At 32.5% G+C, this 25,638-nt stretch overlaps 1 protein-coding gene across 1 annotated transcript; it reads right to left on the bottom strand.

The window, feature by feature from the left end:
* Positions 1-221: 221 nt before the first annotated feature.
* Positions 222-14,437, bottom strand: LOC126889279 (nacrein-like protein F). Its single transcript, XM_050657398.1, has 2 exons — positions 14,362-14,437; positions 222-604 (listed from the first exon to the last, which is right to left on the bottom strand). Exons 1-2 carry the CDS (start codon positions 14,362-14,364, stop codon positions 245-247), a joined length of 363 nt encoding a protein of 120 aa, XP_050513355.1. The 5' UTR covers positions 14,365-14,437; the 3' UTR covers positions 222-244.
* Positions 14,438-25,638: the final 11,201 nt, after the last annotated feature.

Raw genomic sequence — 25,638 nt, 5'->3', positions numbered from 1 at the left:
CCACACCATTTTCTACTTCTACTTCCATCTGTTCTGTTATATTGTCTTTGAACAACTCATTGATGTATTCTGTTTATTTCTTTAATTTTTCGTTAGTATTCACTAGTTTTCCATTTGTATCTTTCTGGGGTTATAAATAAGAAGAAAGGAACCAATGTGTCAATGCTTATATTCGTTTATAACATTGCTTAGTTTAATACCAAAAATAACTCAAGTATAGCTAAAATTTCTCCTTCTGCAATATTTAATGATGCCCGTGATGGTTTCCTCCACCGTGGTGTCCGTTATTACCATTATGTCCATTATGTCCGGTATTTCCATTATGTCCATTATGTCCATTATTCCCATTATGTCCATTATGTCCATTAGGCCCATTATGAGCATTATGCCCATTATGACCGTTATGTCCATTATGACCGTTATGCCCGTTATTACCGTTATGCCCCTGATGGGCGTGGGGATTGTGCATATGATGCGGTATAGTTGGGCTCTCTGGTCGGCCATGTTCCGGAGCATGAACATTGTGATTAGCGCCTCGTCCACCCTCAATCAAGGTTTGACCAATACAAACGAAAACAACCATTGTACAAACTAGTTTGGAAACCTAAAAAAGATTAATAAATAAATAATGTTTATAACAAAACTAATGTGTATCAAATACATCCATCATTTAAAATTATTTTCGATTACACAGAGTAATAGTCCATTCTTTCACGGTTTTTGCTCTAAATTTTAAAGAACCGCTTGGATTGACATGAAATTTGGCAAACGCATAGCTTACATGTCAAAGAAAAAAAGTGATATTGTGCCGACGTGTGCTTTTGCCCTGGGGGTGGCTTTTACCCCCTCTTGGGGGTGAAAAAATATATGTCCAAAGCAACTCCGGAAATGGGTAACTTGACTAATTTTAAGTAACTTTTGTTCTGTAGAGCTTTTTCGCCAAGTCAACACTTTTCAAGTTATTTGCGAGTGAATATGTTCATTTTTCAACAAAATAACCACATTTTTAGACGGTTTTTCGCAAATAACTCAAAAAGTAAGTATTTTGTCGAAAAAACCGCTCTTAGCAAAAATATAGCCTATAAAAAAGTATGGTGTACGCGTTAGGTCTCTGGATCTCGTAGAACCAGAGTTATAGCCAATGAAATATAGATTCATATTCACCAAATTTCAAATAGAATATTTCGACGTGAAATATCCAAAAAATTAAGCACTTTTTGGGGAAAACCCAATTTAACTTTTTTAAAGTGTTTAAAAAAAGCTTTATTTCTGTTTTTACGAAAAGTTTCTAGCATTAAATTTAAGCAAGTTACGCTCAAAATAAAGTTGGTCCCTTTTGTTTTTGCAAAAAAAAATCGGGAAGACCACCCCCTAATTAGCAACTTAAATGAAATTAATCGTTGCCGCTCCATAAATTATTTTACTTATATTGTGTTTATATGATCTGTAAGTTTCATCGATTCAAAGTGTTTTTTGGTTTCAAAGTAAAATTTTTAAAAATTAAAATTTTGAAAAATATGCTTTTTTTCAAAATAACTTAAACTTTGTTAGAGATACCAAAAGTCTCGAAATACAAAAAAAGTCAGATTTGCTTTTCTGAATATCATGCATTTTTTTGTTTTCTGTTAGACAAAAATTGATCAAGATTTGGTGTTTCTAAATTTGCATACAATCGTGATCAGTGACTCGTTCAACCCCTTTTAACTACAGCCGTTTCAATAATAAGGACTTTGAACCGATGAAACTTACAGATCATATAAACAATATATACACGAATCAAGAAACTTGTGAAGTCGTTACGATTAAGTTCATTTAAGATAATAATTAGGGGGTGATTTTCTCGATTTTTTTATCAAAACCAAAAGGGACTAACTTTATTTTGAGTGTAACTTGTTTAATTTTGATGCTAGAAATTTTTTTTATAAAACAAAAATGAAGCTTTTTTTAAACACTTTAAATAAGTTTAAATGAGTTTTCCCCGAAATGTGCTTCATTTTTGGTTATTTCACGTTAAAATATTCCACTTGGAATTTGACGAATATGAACCTATATTTCATTAGCTATAACTCTGCTTCTACTAAATAAAAAAACGTGATATATTCACTATTTTTTTAAATTTTTTATAGGCTATATTTTTGCTAAGAATGCTTTTTCGACAAAATACTTACAATTTGAGTTATTTGCGAAAAACCGTCTAAAAGCGTGGTTATTTTGTTGAAAAAATGAACATATTCACTGCTAAATAACTCGAAAAGTATTGACTTAGTGAAAAAACTCTATAGAACAAAAGTTACTTTAAATTAGCCAGTTTACCCATTTCCTGGCTTTGTTTGGACGAATATTTTTTAACCCCCAAAAGGGGGTGAAAACCGCCCCCAGGGCAAAAGCACATATCGGCACAATATCACTTTTTTTCTTTGACTTGTTAGCTGTGTGTATGCCAAATTTCATGTCAATCCAAGCGGTTCTTTAAAATTTAAAGGTTTTGCAATATTTTACCGTTAATGAATGGACTATAAGTCGTAACAACGAAATGGACCAGTTTTGTTTTTTAAATGGAATACCCTGTATATCAAATCATTTTTTAATATATTTTTTTAATATGAAGAGTTAGTAAAAGGATTTTATAGCTATAAAGTTATTAATTTTCTAAATACTTTCACTTTTATTAATAAAAAGGTAACTCAGGTCAAAGTTTGCAACCTAATAAAATATTTTAAAATATTTAAAATCATTTAAAATAATATCAAATTGAAAACTTATTGGACAATTTTCATGGTAACACCTCCACGTCTTCTAAAAATTTCAAGCCAAATGGATGCTGAAGCAAAGAAGACAAGAAGGAATTAAAAAATTTGCAATATACAACCCAGTTTGTTCATCATGTTAAATTCCAACGGAGAATGGACCTATGTTACTCAATAGGAGTAATACTGATAGAAAATAAAAATGTATACCATTTTTATTCAGTTGCAATGCGAAACCAAAACTGTCTTAAATTTTACTTAGTTCGAAGAGTGCAACCAGCACTCTAATCGACGATTTTGCCTGTTATTAGACGCTCATGAGAATACATAGGTTGCTATCTCTGACCCAAGCTTAAATTATTATCTAGTCCAGGGGTCACCAATTAGCGGACCGCGGTCCGCATCCGGACCGTGAGCTACTTTTGTGCGGACCGTCATTAAATTCAGAATATAGCGTTTGGCAATTTTGAAAATGTTTGGCCATTAAATTGTATATTATGTTTGACTCAACTTATGTATGTGTGCGAAGACGCTTTATATCAAGAATGAACTTTATTAAAAATCGGTACAGATCTCAGCTAACAGATGAATATCTCAACTCCCCAATGAGAATCAGTTGCACTAAACTCACTCCAAACTTCAGACAGGTTGTACATCACAAAAAATGTCATTTTCTCACTGATAATTTAATTTTGCAAAGAAAGACAAATTTTCTGATTCGTTTTTTTTTGTGGATTCCTGTTAAAAAATGTCCCCTTAAACAGAAAGGGCCCGGGATGCCGGACAAAACAATATTTTTATACAAATTCAAAATTACCTTTTAGCCCTGAAAATTGTATTTATAAAAAAGGTATAGTATTTTTACTACAAAAACGTTATACGTAGGTCAAAATTTTTGACGTAAGAGAACTGTCAAAACATTAGAATGTGACTTTTCATTATTGCCGTGTTTATAATAAACATAGCAATAATGAAAAGTCACATTCTAATGTTTTGACAGTTCTCTTACGTCAAAAATTTTGACCTACGTAATAACGTTTTTGTAGTAAAAATACTATATTTTGTCATTTTTTCAAAAGTTGATGGTTTTCGAGTTATAAGTGATTTAAAATCTGAAAAACGTGAAAATACCTACGCATTTTTGAGGTTTGAAAACTCATATGTAAATTATTCGTTTTCAGGTTGCCAAGTGCCTAAACTGAAGTTTAAAAATTCAAGATTCTAAAGAGTAATCGGGACTTACTTCAATATAGACCGTTGTTTTTTAATTGTTAATTATGCGAGTCCACTCGACTTTTAAGTCGCCGCACATCACAATTTATGGTGCGTCTCTGTCGCACTTATTATACGTATTATACGTACTTACGCAAAAAATGCCCAACAAATACTCCACATTTTATTAAAATTTTATAATTTATTATTAACATATTTTTTCCTAATGATTTATTTATTTATTCAATTAATTTTTGCCAAGGTGCTAATTAAATACGGCAATAGAAACAAATAGTCGACATTGAAATAAACTCATCAGAATCTAGAAATTAAATGTTTACACTTCAATTTAGGCACTTAACAATCGCAAAAATAATAATGTACACATGAATTGTCAAGCTTCGAAAATATTTATTTTCGCATTTTTCAGTTTATAAATCGCTTAAAACTTGAAATCTATCAAGTTTTGAGAAAAATGACAGAAAATCTTTTTTGTTTAAGATGACCCAAAAAATGCTAAAAACATATTTTCGGGAGCAAAAAAGGTGATGTTTTGGATTTATTAAAAAACTGTTAAAAACAATTTCTGCCTAAAAATTTCGCACTGCACCCTTCTGATTTCTTTAGCGAATTTGAACAAACAGACAAGTAGTGTTAACTCCGGACCCCGGAAGTGTCATAGGTTTTCGAAACGGACCCTCAGGAAATATAATTGGTGACCCCTGATCTAGTCTATCAGTCCCCGCATTGCAACTAACGTTATTAGGGGAGTGCAATTAGAACGAAAAGATACAATGTTTCGGAAAAAATCAAACAAGGTTATATTTTTCTAAAACTTTTTTTGTTAGTTTATAAATATGTTAAAGTTAAAAGTTCTACTCACAAATTTCGCCGCTAATTGTTTATTAATTCTTTAAACAATAACAATTTTTTTGTATAAATAATGTTAAGAATATGGGTGAATTCAACATTTTATTTTGATAAAAAATGTTTTTAATTTAGTTTTGATTATGCTGAACCCGAATCTGACATTAAAATTTGCAAATTCAAAATGGCGGATTCAAAATGGCGGATTTTTTTCTAAAAATCCTTAAAAAGTAGTTGTAAAATCTGAATTTTTTTTATAAAACGTGTTTGTTTACATATATGTGGGTATTTTTGAGAGGTTACTGAACCTGAATCAAATTTTTATTATAAATTATCAAATGGCAGATCGAAAATGGCGGATAACTTAAAAAATAGTTGTAAAATCATAATTTCTTTACAAAATGTATTTATTTCTACATATTTATATATTTATTTTTGAGAGCTTTGATAAACCTAACTTAAATGTTAACATTATAAACTATAAAATGGCGGATCCAAAATGCGGATTTTCTAAAACGAACATAAAAAAGAACATTTTTCTAAAACATTTATTGTCTTTATTTTTAACAGGTTGTTGAATCTGAATTAAAGATTAAAAATTTAAATTGAAAATGGCGGATCCAAAATGGCGGATATTTAAATGAAAAACAAGTAGAATACAATCAGACAAATATGGAATTTCATTCTTAAAAAAAGATAAACAAATAATTTTTACAATAATATTAAAAATTAAGATGTATTAGAAAGAATATTAAAAAAAAACAAATTTTCGATTAGAAGGATATAATTACATATTGGAACATAGTTTTTAATTACAAACAACTTTTCTTTATAAAATTTTTCGATATTGTGAAATATAAAGGTACTTTACTCTTGAGCGAAATTCATATTTTTTGACATACCTCGTACAAAATTAACAAAATTTGATATTTGATGGTTTCATCTTATGTTATATATGATACAGAGTATTTTATAAAGAATAACTTTTTTTCGTAAAACTAATATTAAAAAAGTTATCAATAGGTTCCAAGTTACGCAGACATACTGTATAAGAGCTAAAAAAAATTTTTTTTCTTGAACATTTATTATTGTTGAAGCTTATTATTAAATGTATTTTAGGTAAGTTTTACAGAAAAAAGTTTTGATCACTCTGTATATACATTTTTTCAGCTGGTAATTTTCGATTTTTGTATTACATTTTTGTTATCTTTCTTAGTTTTCTCAAAAAAAAAATTGTTTATTTCATTTTTAAACTAAAATAATTCAGTGTTTTTTAAAGATTTCATCCCAAGCTTTAAAAAAATAGCAAAAAAATTGTATTATATTTATTCAGACTTGAGTAATACCGTCTTAAAGTGGTGGGAATTCTGTAAAACTACGAAGTTTTCAAAAATTAAATTTTTTGAGACATCGTATTATTTGAATTAAATTTTTGAGATTTTTTTTGAACAAAACATCGTTTAGTAAGATAATTAAGAGGTAAATTGTGCAAATTTGAGAGTTTTATAAGTAAAATTGTATTAGTTACACATTTTTAAATCATTTTTAAACAAAATTCATGTAAGGCTCAATTTCCGCCCACACGGTACTTATGTCCATACATTTTATTTCTTTTTATTACAACCATAAGATAGCTTATTTCATCTTCTTTCATGTCCAATTTGTAAAATTTCTTTTGATCAATTAGTTAAAGAATTACATTAAAAAATCTCAACCGTGCACTTCTTTCAACGCTAGTTTACAGTGCGCCAATGTGTGTGAGAGGGGTGACTTTAGCGTTATAAATAAAAAATTACAGAAGCTAGAGATTTAATTTTAGAAAAATCTTTATATAAGGTTTTTTTTGTAAAATTTTCTGAATTTTTCAATGGTCATGTCAGTTTTTTTCAAAAAATTATATTTTCGAAGTTATTTAAAAAAACATCTAACTTCGCTGTTCATTTGTTTAATAAAAAATGAAGCACCCACTTCTCGAGTAGAACTTTTTGATATGTTGTTTATTAAACATTTCTTAATGAAATTACAAGAAGTTTTATCTTGTTTGATTTTTTCCGAAGTGAAAATCTAAATGCACTCCCCTATATGGTAGTAGGTGTCTAGCGGCATCTGCTAAATGAAAGTCACAGTTTTCACTCTAATAAAATATTTAAAACAAGTTTTAAGTAAGTTTTATTTTAAGTTTTCAATTTGATATTATTTTAAATAATTTTAAATATTTTATTAGGTTGAAAACTTTGACTTTCAATTAGCAGATGCCGCTAGGCACCTACTACCATCACGTTAGTTGCAATGTGGAGGACTAATAGACTGGATAATTTAAGCTTGGGTCAGAGATAGCAACCTATGTATTCTCTGATGAGCCTCTAATAAGAGGAGAAATCGTAGATTAGAGTGCTGGTTGCGCTCTCTGAACTAAGTAAAATTTAAGACAGTTTTGGCTTCGCATTGCAACTGAATAAATATGGTATACATTTTTATTTAAAAGGGCAACTATTTATTTATTGAAATAGTAACAAAATTGTAACAAAAAAAAAGAAGAACTTCTGTTGGAGTGAAAAGAAACGAGTGTGATAAACTCCAACAGAAGTAAGGAAAAACAGGTAACTAGTGGAACATGAATGAAGAGAGAGTGAGGTGGCTTCTACGTTGAGAAGCCGAAGTAATAAAAATATTAAGAAAAAGCTGAAGTAATCAAAATACTATTTTTTGCAGTAGTACTTGCATGGGGGGATAATGATGATGAAGTTGAGGAAAGGGGAGTTAAAAGGGGTAGAAGTAGAAGTATGAAGAGACAGAGGCAAACTAAGTGGAGTTGGCTAGTAAGAGATGCAAGAGAACAACTTGACACTCAAGGATGGATACGGCTCGTTTGCATGCCTGTCGAAGAACAATAGCTCAAAGTAGATAATGATGTTGACTAGAAAAGGTATATAGGTACTAAGATAAGAATAATGTTCAGAAAATAAATAAAGGAGAATAATTGCTAAAGAACAAAGAATTAAATAACACTAACAAATCATGGGCGTCAAGAAAATGATCTTCGATCACTCTCCCAGGTATCTTACACTGCTGTCAAATATTAAATATATTAAATATATAAGTAAATGTAAATAGAAAGGAAATAATAATAAATGATGTAAAAAATAAATAAGCATTTATTAAATTTAACTACCAGATTCTTAACAATCTCAGTGTTAAACCAAATTGAATATGAAGTGACTCTAAAATGACAAAGTTAAGTTAAGGCCATGGGTACATAATTCGCAAATATTGTACGGCTATCCCTACTTTTTCTCTCTCTACACGGCAAATTACGTGTAGTAAAATTCATACTGGTATGGATATGTAAACATTACTAGAATGTCATTATAATTGAAAATGTCATCATTAATTTAAAGAGATGGATTTTGAATGTTCTTGGATAACTGTTATTTGTATAATTGCAAATTATTAATTCAGTTAATAAATGTGATAATTTTTTCACTAACTATGTATTCAGTGATTGTAATAATTTATATGTACAACACAAACTAATACTAAGAAAAGAGGAAAAGTGTTAAAGTGATTTTTTAATAATATTTTGTTACTATGGAACGCTTACAATTTTGAACATCTTTAATAACAAAATACTTGGATCACAGAATCTATGCTTCTTTTCATGAGCATTTTTCAGTGCGTCACAAATGATAGAAAAAAAGTTAAGTCCGTGATAATATACATTTTAGTGACATGACATTTTAGTTAAATCTGACAGTTGTCACATTTTATTTGAAATTTGGCATAAAAGCAAATCAATTGGGTTTATTGCATTTATAAAATGGCATTTTCTTTTATTTGTATAGTCTTATAAATTGTACAGATTATATTCGTAGATATATTATATAATTAGTAAAATTTTTTTTTCGATTATAGCGCCATCTATTGACAACTAGAATAAATGTTATAAATGTCACCGACGAAATGTAATCACCGACGTGCGTTTTTTTCTGTTACATGCAATTTAATGCGTTAGAAAGAAATCGAAAAACTGTGACGCACTGAAAGATCCTCATGAGAAAAAGCATATTATCCTAATGTATTCTCTGCTTGGATCTTCCACGAATAATACACAATAAATAACTTTTTATTAAGTTCACGTCTTAAATCAATTATTTATCAAATACACTATATATCAGTAGTATTTAATCAACAACTCAAAATATTCCCGATGCCATGTCAAATATTTAAAATTGTCACTGATTGACACTGTCTGACTGACAATATACTGACAATATTCTATTCAACTGAGTGCGTTGTAAGACAAAGATAGATTTGGAAAATATTACCACGGACATTGTGTTCATTTTTTTCAAATCCTGAAAAAACCAATAAATATTTTTGAAAGATTTAAACGCAGAATGAAAGACTAAATTATTACCGAGGGCCGAAAGTCCCTTAGAATAAATAAAAAGTTTATTTTGAATCAGATATTTGAAATTAAAAATCACACTAAATTTTCTCTTAGTTTTTCACCCCTGTAACTTATTAAAATAAACATTATAGAAGTTTTCAGTGACTTTCGGCCCTCGGTAATAACGTAATCTTTCATTCTGCGTTTAAATTTTTCAAAAATACTTATTAGTTTTCTCAGGATTCGAAAAAAATGAATCCCCATTTGAATAGCATTGCAGCCGAAAATACGTACCCATCCTCTTAACATGATATACCATATAACAACAGTCCTGTTATATGTATGTACAAAAAGATATACCTCTTACTTATACAGAGGGTACAACTTACATGAGACTTCTACCAACAAAAACAACTTTGTTGGTATGGCCATGTACAAAGAACGGAAGTACATCGACTCCCAAAGCTAATAATGGAATGGCAACCCCCGGAAAGAAGGAAAAGGGGCAGACCGAAAATAACCTGGATAAGTGGAATCCAGAAAGCCATGTCTGAGAGAGATCTCCGACCAGGAGATTGGACAGATCGACGCGGCTGGAGAATAGGAACCGCAAGGCGCAGGACGGTAAAAACCGGTGTTATACAGGGTGTAACAAAAATACAGGTCATAAATTTAATTACATATTCTGGGACAAAAAAATAGTTCGATTGAACCTAACTTACCTTAGTACAAATATGCACATAAAAAAAGTTACAGGCCTTTGAAGTTACAAAATGAAAATCGATTTTTTCCAATGTATCGAAAACTATTAGAGATCTTTTATTGAAAATGGACACGTGGCATTCTTATGGTAGTAGTATCGTAAGAAAAAATTATAGTGAAATTTGGACACCCCATAAAAATTTTATGGGGGTTTTGTTCCTTTAAGCCCCCCCAAACTTTTGTGTACGTTCCAATTTAATTATTATTGTAGTACCATTAGTTAAACACAATATTTCGAAATCTTTTTTGCCTCTTAGTACTTTTTCGAAAAGTCAGTTTTTATCGAGATATTTTGAATATTTGTCAAATCCACCACATATTTGTATATGGCTAAGTACGATTATGGAGACTTGGTAATAATATGAAAATTTATTTATGATTTACATTTTTAGGTATATTTTGAACCATATTAAAAAAGAAGTAATATCTCGATAAAAAATGCCTTCTCGAAAAAATACGAAGAGGCAAAAAAGTTTTAAAAACACTGTGTTTAACTAATGGTACCGCAGTAAAAGTTTAATTGGAACATACACAAACATTTGGGGGGTTTAAAGGAACAAAACCCCCATAAAATTTTTATGTAAACATATTAAAAAAGAAGCCGCAACTCGATAAAAACTGCCTTATCGAAAAAATACTAAGAGGCAAAAAAGTTTTAGAAATATTAAATTTAACTAATGGTACCACAATAATAATTTATTTGGAACGTACACAAAAGTTTGGGGGGTTTAAGGGAACAAAACCCCCATCAAATTTTTATGGGGTGCACCAATTTCACTATAATTATTTTTTAAAATGTTCCTGCCATAAGAATGCCACATGTCCATTTTCAATAAAAAATCTCTAATAGTTTTCGATATATTCGAAAAAATCGATTTTCATTTTGTAACTTCAAAGGACTGTAACTTTTTTTATGTGCATATTTGTACTAAGGTAAATTAGGTTCATTCGAACTATTTTTGGTCTCAGAATATGTGATTTAATTTATGACCTGTATTTTCGTTACACCCTGTATATAACTATTTATTTACTAAAATATTTAAAGGGCTGTGGATTAGGTTTTCAAGGTAACAAAAATGTAAATTACATGTCAATGTTTTTTAGACCGGGCAGTATCGTCGCCCCCGCTAGCGAAATTATTCCGATTCGACTTTTTTGCACAAACTTACTCAAAAAGAGGTCCTTATAATATATCCACAGGGTGCCGGGCGGTGCCGTGGTCGAAAAATTGTTTAAATAATTTTTTTTAAACAAATTCACAAAAATAATTTTTTCATTTCGAACAAAATTTGTTTAGATAAACTGGCTTATTCTGAGCAAAAAAGGTTTCTTGTCTTTTTTTCTAAAATTGATTGTTGTCGAGTTATATGCGATTAAAAATTTGAAAAATGCGAAAATAGCCATTTTCAAGGCTTAATAACTCGAGTAAACATTATTATTATGAAATTCAAAAAGTGACCAAATCAAGTTTCAAACCGCTTCTTCAAGGTACTGAAGAGATCTTTGTCATTATTTTATTACAAAGCTGTTATTATTAATTATTAACAATTAGCGCTATAGTCCAGGATGTATCCGTCGCCCCCGTTAATGAAATTATTCCGATTCCATTTTTTTGCAGAAACTTACTCAAAACGAGGTCCTTATAACATATCCACAGGGTGCCGGGCGGTGCCGTGGTCGAAAAATTGTTTAAACAATTTTTTTAAACAAATTCACAAAAATATTTTTTTTATTGCGAACGATTTTTTTAGATAATTTGGGTTATTCTGAGCAAAAAAGGTCTCTTGTGATTTTTCTCTAAAATTGATTATTGTCGAGTTAGGTATATGGCCATTTTCGCATTTTTCAAATTATAAATCGCGTATAATTCGACAACAGTCAATTTCAGAAAAAAATCACAAGAGACATTTTTTGCTCAGAATGACCCAAATTATCTAGAAAAAATTTGTTCGAAGCGAAAGAACTATTTTTGTGAATTTGTTTAAAAAAAATTGATTAAACAATTTTTCGACCACTTCACCGCCCGGCACCCTGTGGATATGTTATAAGGACCTCGTTTTGAGTAAGTTTCTGCAAAAAAATGGAATCGGAATAATTTCACTAACGGGGGCGACGATAAATCCTGGACTATAGCGCTAATTGTTAATAATGAAAAACAACAGCTTTCTAATAATATAATGACAAAAATCTCTTCAGGACCTTGAAGAAGGGATGTGAAACTTGATTTGGTAACTTTTTGAATTTCATAATAATAATGTTTAATCGAGTTATTAAGCCTTAAAAATGGCTATTTTCGCATTTTTCAAATTTTTAATCGCATATAACTCGACAAAAATCAATTTTAGAAAAAAATGACAAGAGACCTTTTTTGCTCAGAATAAGCCAATTTATCCAAAAAAAAAAATTGTTCGAAATAAAAAAAATATTTTTGTGAATTTGTTTAAAAAATTGTTTAAACAATTTTTCGACCATGGCACCGCCCGGCACCCTGTGGATATATTATAAGGACCTCTTTTTGAGTAAGTTTGTGCAAAAAAATCGAATCGGAATAATTTCGCTAGCGGGGGCGACGATACTACCCGGTCTATTTCTAGTATAGTGTTATTTTTAAATAATTGACATCTAGTAATCTAGTCATAGAGCACACAGTGTGATCACTATACGCAATTACACAATTTACTCATTTTACCCTATAAATTTGTACTGTATTTTGTAGGAAATTAGGAATTTATTTATAGAAATAGGAATTATCTAGAAGAATAGCTTTAGGATGGGCGGCGTATGGCAAACTAAGAGACGTGTTCAAGGAAAACATCCCAATAAAGCTAAAAAGAAAAGCATTTAACCAGTGCGTACTTCCGGTGCTTACTTATAGAGCTGAAACACTGACATTGACTAAAACATCAATAAGAAAATTACAAGTAGCACGACGAAAAATGGAAAGATCCATGCTTGGCCTAACTTTGAGAGACAGAATACGAAATGTTGAGTTACAGCGAAGAACTGGTCTGGAAAACATCATAAAACGCATTACGAAGTTGGAGTGGAAATGATCAGGACACGTCGCAAGACAGAGAGACAACAGATGGAAAAGGAAGTTTTAGAGTGGCGGCCCAGGGCAGACAAACGAAGTCGTGGAAGACCACCTACCAGATGGACCGACGATGTTAAATGAATAGCGACAAACTGGAGTGCAGCTGCCTGGGACAGAGAAGGGTGGAGACATTTTGAGGAGGCCTATGTCCGACAGTTGACAAATTTGGCTGTGTGATGATGATGATGATGTACCTATCAGTGATGAATTTTGGAAGTCATCATGGAAATCATTATATATTATCTGTAGCAGCGTGGAAAAGCTGCAAAGATATTGTGTTGAACCAAGTTTTGAGGTTATTTAACCAGGATGCCCTTCTTCTTTCTGGGCCTACCAAGGTTGTACGTACCAAGAGCAGGCTTTGTTTTGTAGATGTTTAAAAAGGAATAAAGATTTTATGGTTTTGCGATTTTTTTTTAACAACAGTTACTACTTACAAATCAAATAATAGCTTTAATGGTGAAATGATGGTGAAAAGTAATAGTTTTAAGTAGGTACCTAGGATCGGTATTACAGAGTAATGGGGAAATAGACGGAAATAAATATGCAGTAGAATTAGAGTTGGATGGATAAAGTGAAAGGAAGCGGGAGGTGTGTTTTGAAAAAATTCCAATGCAGCTGAAGGAAAAATTGTATAAAGCAGCCATAAGACCAGCTGTGATGTACGGAACTGAATTTTGGACAGTTAATAAGAAAGAAAAAGGCTGAGTGGATGTGGTGGAAACTAGAATGCTTATATTGATGAGCGGAGTGACAAAAAAGGATAAAATTAAGAATTCGTATATTAAGGGAGGCCTAGGGGTGGTACCAATTGATGGCAAAATGAGAGAACATAGGTTAAGATAGTTTGGTCATGTTCAATATCCTGACGTGAATCAGCCAATACTTGCAGACCTGCGAGTTTCTGGAAGGAATAGAAGAGGAAAACTATAGAAGACCTGAGGGGAGACGCTTAGGCTTAGACCTGGATATGTCAGTAAAAATGATTGATGCTGGTATGACCCAAGATACAAACTTATGGACAAATGTAACTAAAGAAGCCGACCAAGGCATAGAGAATGGCATTTGAGAAATCTGCGAATAAAGACACACAGATACAACAATACAAAGAATTTAGAAGATATGTAGAACTATCAAAGACCAACCATACAAGTGAGAAAATGAAGCAGAACTCATAAAAATGGAAAATTTAGCATAATAATCAGGAATGAATTGAGCAACGAAAAAAAAAGATTTAATGTATTAAAACTTATCTGAAAAACTATGAATACTTTAAGTGAACTACTTACCATATTGATGATTAAATGGCTAGTTTATGTCTTCCACACAAAACTGTTATGTTCAGCCACCTCGCTGGCATTTCTTTTTATGTGCTTTATTTTTAATTATTGTTTAACGGGAGTTATTCACAAAATCCAAAGTAATTGGGTTGTTGATAATATTGCGTGGAAAACGTATTATTCGGTAATACCGAAAATTGTTTTTAATGAAACATAAATGGTTTCTGTTTATTTTTCTTCATAGTGAATTTTATGAACCGTTAAATTATTATTTGGTTTGCCAGTAAACGGTGAACACAATTTCATAGAAAAGAATGTAGTGAAATTGGACACTATGGAAAAAACATGATACATTTCATCTACATAAGAAATTGAAAGAGATTGCCAGAAACAAACAGAAACAAGTATCTCCTTCTTGTAGTTCCTATCCGTTTTTAATGTTGACAACTATCATGGCAATCTGTACTTTGCATACTGCTGCTCTGAAAAGATTTTTAGTTGTCCTGTTGAACCACGTACGTAGATTTTTCAGCCAGGAAATAGTTCGCGTTCCTGGTCCACGTTTTCCTTCTACTTTTCTCTGTAAAATTAGTTGCAACAGTCCATATCTTCCGCTGTTTCTCCTGATGTGACCAAGGTATTCGATTTTGGCTGCTTTTATTGTGGTTAGCAGCTCTTTTTCTTTTTGTATTCTTAATAAAACGTCCTGTTAAGTAACGTGGTCTATATAAGATATCTTCAGGATTCGAGGATAAAGCCAAATTTCGAATGCCTCAATTTTCTTGCAGGTGGCGTCTGTGAGAGTCCACGACAACTCCGTATAACAGTATGGGAAAGATATAAAATCGTATTAGTAACCTGAGTCGTGAAACAATACGCAAGAGATTAGATGTCGCATCACAAAGGCAAAAAGTGCATTCTTGACTATGAGCTCTGTGTTAAACAGCCATGACCTCACCCTAGAAACAAAAATAAGGCTCCTTAAAGGTCGCGTCATATTATAATGCACGTCGCGTTTTCGGCACGTAGCGTTTCGTTTCCGAAAAATATAATTTAATGGTTTTTAAATTGAACAATTCATACTGTGCGTAAAGTAGCGTATAAGACACCTTACGTTTGCGTTCGGTTCATTCGAAAACAATATTTTTCGGACGCCGACCGCTACGGGTCGTTTTCCCCTCGTTGTTTATTTAGGTATTTCTTTGATTTTGATACAGAGTATTTAGACCGGTCAGTATCGTCGCCCCCGCTAGCGAAATTATTCCGATTCGATTTTTTTGCACAAACTTACTCAAAAAGAGGTTCTTATAACATATCCACAGGGTGCCAGGCGGTGCCGTGATCGAAAAATTGTTTAAACAATCTTTTTTAAACAAATTCACAAAAATATTTTTTCATTCGAGCAATATTTTTTTTTAGACAATTTGGGTCATTCTGAGCAAAAAAGGTTTCTTGTCATTTTTCTCTAAAATTGTGAAAATAGCTATTTTCAAGGCTTAATAACTCGATTAAAAATTATTATTATGAATTTCAATAAGTGACCAAATCAAGTTTCAAACAACTTCTTCAAGGTCCTGAAGAGATTTTTGTCATTATTTTATTACAAAGCTGTTATTTTTAATTATTAACAATTACCGCTATAGTCCCACTGTATCGTCGCCCCCGTTAGCGAAACTATTTCGATTAGATTTTTTTGCACAAACTTACACAAAAAGAGGTCCTTATAACACATCAACAGGGTTCCGGGCGGTGCCGTGGTCTAAAAATTGTTTAAACAATTTTTGTTAAACAAATTCACAAAAATAATTTTTTATTAATAATTTAATTAAAGCCAAATTAATAATAATTTGAGTTATTCTGGGCAAGAAAGGTCTCTTGTGATTTTTCTCTAAAATTTATTGTTTTCGAGTTATATGGCCATTTCCGTATTTTTCAAATTTTAAATCGCGTATAACTCGACAACAATCAATTTTAGAGAAAAATCACAAGAAACCTTTTTTGCTAAGAATAACCCAAATTATCTAAAAAAAATCGTTCGTAATGAAAAAATTATTTTTGTGAATTTCTTTAACAAAAATTGTTAAAACAATTTTTTGACAACGGCACCGCCCGGCACCCTGTGGATGCGTTATAAGGACCTCTTTTTGAGTAAGTTTGTTCAAAAAAAATCTAATCGAAATAGTTTCGCTAACGGGGGCGACGATACAGTTGGAATATAGCGCTAATTGTTAATAATTAAAAATAACAGCTTTGTAATAAAATAATGACAAAAATCTCTTTGGGACCTTGAAGAAGGGGTTTGAAACTTGATTTGGTCACTTATTGAAATTCATAATAATAATTTTTAATCGAGTTATTAAGCCTTGAAATAGGCCATTTTCGCATTATTCAAATTTTTAATCGCATGTAACTCGACAACAATCAATTTTAGAGAAAAATGACACGAGACCTTTTTTGCCCAGAATGACCCAGCTTATCTAAAAAAATATTGCTGGAAATGAAAAAACATTTTTGTGAATTTGTTTAAAAAAAATGTTTAAACAATTTTTCGACCACGGTATCGCCCGGCACCCTGTGGATATGTTATAAGGACCTCTTTTTGAGTAAGTTTGTTTAAAAATATCGAATCGGAATAATTTCGCTAGCGAGGGCGACGATACTGTCCGGTCTAATTTAAAAAATAGTTTTCGAGGCAATTTTGTCATGTATGCATGTGTTTTCATTGTTTTGTGACAATAAACACATCTGCACCGCACCAAACTGAAACCAACGGAAACGTTCTATGTATGAAAATGTGAACGGGCAGTCCGATTGCCGGTCTGCAAACGCTACGTGCCGAAAACGCGACGTGCATTATAATATGACGCGACCTTTACATGTAAGTACCAGTGGCGACGCGTGACTTTTTCTAAAGTGTTACCAAAACCAGAAGTATTTTATAAATATTTTTATATATACAGTGTTCCCATACATCAAAGTTTGTCCGACTAGACACCGTGAATTTTCAGCTTGCTATTAATCAACTTTTTTTTGTTGCGCGCGATCCAGGTCTATTATAAAAATAGATGAAATACAGAAATAAAATTAAAAAATTAAAAATTTAAGAAACTATATAAAGTATCTACAAACTAAAAACATATTTGTTGTTTTTAGGTAAAATATGTATTATATCACCTTTATACTTTATTAAAAAATCCAAATTGTATAATTAGTATACTAATCAGTACATTCATTTTTCATTTTTAGCCTAAAATATTAAATAATTTTTATTTTATTGATTATATAGGTCTGGGTCCCGCGTATGAAAAAAAAGTTGATTAATAGCAAGCTGAAAATTTGTTAATAGCTTAAGGGTGTCTAGTCGGACAAACTTTGATATATGGGAACACTGGAATAGGGGAAGTTTTAATTGTGGAACAGGTTAAAAATTTGGGACGGTCAGACCACGAAAACGGCACATGTATTTTGTCCGACAGAACACACTTAAACTCTTCTAACAGAGATTAAACTCTCATGCAAAAATCAGACTGTTATTTATCACCAAATGGGCGTTTTAATGAGTGGAACATGTAGAATATGTCAAATGCCAGGAATTATGACAGGTGATAAATAGCAGTCTGATTTTTGCATGAGAGTGTAATCTCTGTTCGGAGAGTTTAAGTTTGTTCTGTCGGACAAAATAAATGTGCCGTTTTCGTGGTGTGACCGTTCCAAATTTTTAACCTGTTCCACAATTAAAACTGCCCCTGTTCCAGTGTTCCCATATATCAAAGTTTGTCCGGCTAGACACCCTTAAGCTATTAACAAATTTTCAGCTTGCTATTAATCAACTTTTTTTTCATACGCGGGATCCAGACCTAATACACTACAATGTACTGTATAATCAATATTATTATATGTCATATAATAATGTTGTTAATTAATATATTTCGACAAGTAATTAAAATCGATTAATATGATTTATATAGGATAAAAAGGTATAGATGTGTTATCTGTATAGTAAGCAAGTACAGTTACAAGTTATAAACTAATAATTAATAATGCATATTATGCAATAATCGAATCCAAAGGGCCGGTACGGTTAACTAACCGGAGTTTAATCGAGAAAATACCGGCCCTAAGAATAACAGACTTCATAAATGGAATTATAATTATTACCTATAATTATAATAATAATTAAAATTGCATTTATTAAGTCTGATATTCTTACGGTCGGTATTTTCTGTCCCGATTAGCTAACCGGGACATAAAGTACCTACCGGCCCTTACCTAGCCGTGTCACCAAATTAAAATTTGGTAACACGAATACTAATCCACAGCGGCTTAAGAGCCATCGTGCCCGCAAAATTTTCAGAGACGATCCAGTCCTCTGACCGATACAAAGATCCTACCATCGTTGCCACTCACAGAAGTGGTAAATAACGGCGCGGCGCACGGTAAGTAAGGGCACAGTATAAAGAAGGAACCTCTATATACTGTGGTAAGGGCGTATTATAATAACGTGCAACCGATTTTACATAAACTCGCTGATATTTCCGTGCTTCTAGTTGGCTATTTTACTGAATTAGGTAGATACTACTAACAAATATTTCTATTTTTAAAAAATATAAATGGAATTATTTCATAGTAGTCATAAAATATTTATTTGCAAATTTTAACTGTTACCAATGGTAACAATGGTTACATGGACGCTTCGCCAGTGGTAAGTACTCAGTGCATCCATACGGAGTATGGCGGGAACTCTATCAAAACTTCAGGCTATTGGACTATGGTTGTACAGAAGGATCCTGAAGATACCACGGAGAGACAGTCACCAACGAAGAAGTGCTACGGAGGATGAGAACAACCGCAGATTTGGTAAACATCGTGAAGGGCCGTAAGCTGTAGTAGGAGTAGGTACTTAAGACATATAATGAGAAATCAGATACGAGCTACTTTAATGAATTTTGCAAGGTAAAATTGAAGGAAAAAGGGTCCCAGGACGAAGAAGAATATCCTGGATTTACAACCTGAGAGCATGTTATAAAAAGACCTCAACACAATTATTCCGTATAGCAACCAACAAAATCATCATAGCCAGAATGATTGCCAACGTTCGAAACGGACAGGCACCCTAAGAAGAACAACCTAATTTTTATGGGTATTGATAAATCATGACATTTGAATAGCTTAGCCATTTTTTGAAACACAGATCTTGCTTTCTCTATTCTACATTTGATTTCTAGGGAATGGTCCCAATCTTCATTGAAGTTCTTACCAAGGTAGTATGTCTTTAGTCTTTCCATTTGTTGGCCGTTGACACTGATTTTTCTAAATTGCTGCTCCCTTTTAGATATCATAATACATTTTGTTTTCTTAATGTTTGGTGAAAGTCCATATCTCCGACTTACTTCTGTGATCCTCTTCATTAACTACTGGAGGGCTTCGAACTGTCAACGAATACCACCGTATCGTCTGCGTATCTTATGTTGTTGATACATTCTCCGTTAATTCGAATTCCGGCCTCAACATCATTCACTGCTTCTTCAAAGATTTTCTCAGAGTAGATGTTGAACAGCAGTGGTTATAGTATACATCCCTGTCGGACCTTACGTTTGATATTGATATCGTCTGATTCTCCTACCTCTGTCCGGATAGATAGACGATGTTTGATTCCAGTAAAGACTGCTAATAATTCTTAGATCACAGGTGTTTATTAAAGTATTTGTTAAAATCTCCATCAGCTTGTCGTATTTTACTGTATCGAATACTTTTTACTAATCAATGATGCATGCATAAATATCGCAATTTACGTCTCTACATCGTTTAAACAGCACTTGTATATTAAAAGAGCCTCTCTCGTACCCACCACATTCCGAAAACCAAACTGCGCGTGGTTGATGTTTTCCTCGCACAGTGTTATATCCTATGATGTATAATTTTTGCATGGCCAGGATTTGGAAAACTTACTTGAATCCTTAATAATAATAGTCTCCCGTTTTATACTGCTGACGCAGCTTTGGGATTATAGCAGGGTAGTCTGCTATATCTAGGGTCTACGGTATACAAGGAAGGTAACAGGGCCAGTGCTACGCTTCAACCGCCTATTATTACCCCTGGTTTTACCCAAGATACTCATTTTATTCAGGCTAAGTCGACCTGAGGCCTATAGATATTTTAAAAATGTCTAGTTGTTCTTGCCGGCGCCGGCGCTGGGATTTGAACCTCGGCCTACCAGCGCTCGAGTCAAGCATACTACCGCCTGAGCTACGCCGGCCCTTCTTGGGTACTTAAGTACCGCAAATTACCCCAATACCTGAGGAGTAAAGTGTTCAACCATGGAAGGAGTTGGGAGAGGCCTATTTCCAAACGTGGACGAAAGAAGGCTAAGAAGAAGAAGAATATAATTTTTAGAAATAACGTTTAAATATGGCTTATTAACTGATGGTCCGGAAATCACTGCAGGATGTAGAATGCAGAACTTCTCAAATAAAAGTTTAGAACACAAAAATAATCACGAAATCAATGAACAGTTAAAAGAATGGAAAAACTACATTTCTGATTTTTTTGAAGACAAAAGAGTAGACATTGCTGTAACAGGTGCTACACAGATTGCTATAACAGGTCCATTGAAAAGAAATTGAGCTTACATGGGCAATATAAACGGCAAAAAAATGGAAAATCACTTGGCTTCGATGGAGTGAGTATTAAAATACTAAAAGTTTTTGGAAGAGAACGGAATGTGGTATGTGTGGTCTTCTTAGCAGAATTTATGACACTGGGATATTACCAAATAATTGGCTTAAGTCGACATTTGTCACACTACCACAGAAATATCGTGCAAAGATCAGCAGATATTATATATCGGACAATAAGTCTGATGAGTCACGTTTTGAAGATCTTCTTGTAAATATTACATAGAAAATATACAGAAGAATCTTAAAAAACCGAATAGAAGACGAATACAAGGAAATGGAATCAGAAGAACAAGCAGGATTTAGAGCCGGAAGATCTAGAATTGATCACCTTTTTGCAATCACACAAGTCATGGAAGAGAAAACAGCGGTTAACCAAGAGATTCCTTTCGTATATATTGATCTAAAAAAGGCATACAACAGTGTGCCTTTGGTAAAGTTATGGGAGGCAATGGAGAATACAAATATAAACATAGAAATCATAAAAATAATTAAAAAAATTTACAACAACACGACCACGAGAATTACAACTCACGTTTACAATTACAATTACAAGGAAACAAACTCACCGAAGGATTTCTGACAAATAAAGGGCTTAAATAAGGATGCTGCCTCTCTCCAACACTGTAAAATATATTTGGAACAAGCTCTTAAAAATTGAAAACGGAAATGCAAGAACATTGGACTCCCACTAAATGACCATACACTATATACTCTTTGTTTCGCAGACCACTAAATACTAATAGCACAAGACTACGATGATATTTGTTACATGACAAGAAAGCTAATAGAGGAATACAGGAAATGGGGACTAGAGATCAACATATGAAAAACCAAATATATGAATATCGGTGGAACGCAGCAGGACTTGATACTAGAAGGAGGAGAAACAATCAGTAAATGTAACGAATATAAATACCTGGGTATGAAAATCACGAATGATGGAACACTGGACGGAGCCATTAAAGAACGAAATACTCAGGGCAGGAAAGCAATTACGCTCCTAAACTCAGTACTCTGAGACAAGCAGATAAACAACCAAAACAAGAAAAAGATATATAACGCCGTAGTGAAAAGCATTATAACATAGAGCTGCGAAGTATGGCCTATGAAGGAAAAATCAAAACAAATGTTAGAGGTCACCGAAATGGATTTCTGGAGAAGAGCTGCAGGAAGATCAAGAAGAGAACATGTTACCAATGAACGGATACGAGAAATAATGAAGGTCACACATACAATAAATGACGAAATCAACGAAATACAACTACGATGGTTTGGTCACGTACAAAGAATGCACAAAGACAGAATCCCAAAACAAGTACAAAACTGGAAACCGCAAGGTAGAAGAAGAAGAGGTAGACCGAGGAAAAGTTGACAGGCAGGAATAAACAAAGCCATGAATGAAAGAGGTCTGCAAATAGATCAATGTGCGGGCAGAGAGGAATGGCGAACGGGTATCGGAAGACGGAGAACGTTGTAAACCGATAATATAAATAAAAAATAAATAAAAAGCTGGAAGAAGGAATAGATGATAGTCAGTTTGAGTTCTGAAACGGACTAGGAAACAGAGAGGCGTTATTTGCTTTTGTTGTGATAGCTGAAAGATGCATGAATATGAATGTGGATGTGCATGTATGTTACTTTGATTTTAAACAATAATTTGAAAAAATTAAACATGAAAAATTACTGCAATAGATGAAATTAAGAATTTAAAACCATTACTGGAATCAAAGAGAATAAATTGTAATACATAATAAGAAACTCAGCTCAGAGATTGAAATCAGGAGAGGAGTTGGGCATGGATGTCTCGAATACTCTTTAATGTATATGGTGAATCCATTTTTGAAGAAGCATTACTATCTGAACGTGAAGAAATAATAATTAACGGAAGAACTAAGTATTAACAACATGAGATATGAAGATGATACCGTGATTATGGCAAGCTCTGCTGAACAACTCCAACTACTACTAAACAGCACAAGCAGTTTCTGTGAAAATATGGAAATAATAACATAGAAAACAAATATAGAAACCAGTCCCGGATTAAGAATCTTGAGACCCCTAGGCAACCCAAGCTATGAGGCCCTTTAAAAAACCTAGGCTTCTGAATATTCAGAGTATTTTAGATCGCAGTTCATCTGCTCGTAGTATGCAAAATTATTTCTTTGGGATTTTAAGAACTCCAAAAGTGAATTTAGAAGTTGAACTGCAGTTTGAAGTTCAACCTCTTCTCTCTATAATTATTTACTGAGACCATTGATGCGTTTTAAAATTGTTGCCCAAAATTGATCCATTATGAATGTTTATTTTTTTGACATTGACATTTCTTTCAACAAAAACTTAACCTCATGAACTATTTTAGCTTTCTGATTAGTGTCTTCAGCAAGGGTATGAAGAGCAGATTTCAAAAGCGTTGTAACCTTTAGACAAAGGTCTTGTTGAATGTCCCCTTGCAGTCCATCTTTTGCTGCTTGATCTTTTAAGGACTAGCTAGTGGCGAATAAGATCGCTAGTGGAGTTTCATTTAAGCATTTGGTCATAACTTCCCAACGCTGGGCAGAGGCTGAAAAAAAGTTGTACACGGACTGAATAAACCCAAAATACGATATTCCATTTGAGGGAGAATACGAGAATACGGTACCCAATCTCTTTTAATTTTTGTTCCACTGATATCTATGTTTTCGAAAAACCATAGATTGTGTAGAAATCTTGTAATGGCTTCAAAATTTCTTTTTTATGCTGAAAAACTTCCATCAAGGGTTTTACATTCTCAAGACCTTTCCCAATCCAAAACTTCCGTACTTCTTCAGTTATTGTATTCCGTAATCCGATGTCATTTTCCAAATTTAGGGCACGATTTATCTTTAAGAGGAAACAGTAGCGATCAACAGGTAGCGAAAACGCGTTCCAAGATTGCGGCTGTAATTTTAAATATTTTTTCGAGATCTTTGGCACACGTATTCGTAATATAATAATGAATGGCGGTACAGAGCCCAATTTGAAAAATACAAAGTGGGCCAAACAAAAGAATCCACCTCGATTTTTGGCAGTATTTATTAGATTTTACCGAAATAAAAAAACAAATCAATTTTTGATCTAAGGGAGACACATTTTTACGGTACAAACATCTGTCATTTGTCAACTCCCTCCCTTCCACTTCCCCCACCACTTATTTTTAAATAGGGAATAGGGGTCGTGTGATAGCTCATTTGAAAGGTTATTCAATTCTCTATTCATTAATATCAACATTGACATAAACATTTATACAGGGTGTCCAAGAAAAATTATTTTGAATTTAATTAATTGACACAAAAAGAAGAATGTATGTAATTTATTTAATTCAAAATACATTCTACTGCTGTTACAAAACAGAAAAAAATGTTTTTTGATAAATAGACACTGTTTTTCGCTGAATTTCAATGTTCATGCTTCCACCCACCTGCCTCTTGGTAGGTTGAATATTGAATTTAAGCAACAAACAATGTTTATTTATCAATAAACATTTTTTTATGTTTTCTGTCAGCAGTAGAATGTTTTTTGAGTTAAATAAATTACATACATTCTTCTTTTTGTGTCAATTAGTTAAATTTAAAATAATTTTTCTTGGACACCCTGTATAAATGCTTATGTCAATGTTGATATTACTGAATAGAGAATGAAATAACCTTTCAAATGAGCTATCACACGACCTCTATTCCCTATTTAAAAATACGGGGTGGGGAAGTGGAAGGGAGGGAGTTGAAAAATGACAAATGTTTGTACCGTAAAAATGTGTCACCTGTTTTTTTATTTTCTTAAAATCTAATAAATACTTCCAAATATCGAGGTGGATACTTTTGTTTGGCTCACTCTGTATATTAATATGTGGAAATTACTCTGTAATTAAATACAATATTAAAAAACGAGCCTGTACCGCCATTAAGAAGAACAAAAAATACACTTTCTTCAAATAAACTTTTTTATCCGATGCCTAGATTTTGTGTCACTTGGAACTACTAATGAAATAAAAAATTTCAGTATTTCCAAAATGACACAAAATCTAGGCATCGAATAAAATGAAGAAAGTGTATTTTTTTGTTCTTCTTAATGGCGGTACAGGCTCGTTTTTTTAATATTGTATTTAATTACAGAGTAATTTCCACATAGTAATATATTTTTCAAATTGGGCTCTGTACCGCCATTCTTTATTATATTACAAATACGTGTGCCAAATATCTCGAAAAAATATTCAAAATTACAGCCGTAATCTTGGAACGCGTTTTTGCTACCTGTTGATCGCTACTGTATCACCTTAAATTTAATTTCTAACTTATTTTCGGTTTCTGGTTATTTAACTTCTTGAACTGGAATAGAACTGTCGTTACATGTTTTTTCATCTGTTTCAGTTACGGAAGCTATGTTTCCCTCAGTTATTTCTATTTCATCAATGCATTTTCATTGGTTGCATCTTCACTATGCTATGGATTTCCGTGTGAAACTGAGTTTAAATAAGTTTTGGTTCTATTTTGGATCTTGCGTAAGGATCTTTTTATTTCTCCTGATTTTTCTTGCGTTTTTTTGCTCCACTTTCGATTTTTATTTTCTTATTTCCATCTGTAGTACTTATTGTTCC

This window comes from Diabrotica virgifera, chromosome 8 (genome assembly GCF_917563875.1).
Source record: "Diabrotica virgifera virgifera chromosome 8, PGI_DIABVI_V3a".
Classification (NCBI taxonomy): Eukaryota; Metazoa; Arthropoda; class Insecta; order Coleoptera; family Chrysomelidae; genus Diabrotica; species Diabrotica virgifera.
This window is presented reverse-complemented; position numbering and strand designations above follow the sequence as displayed.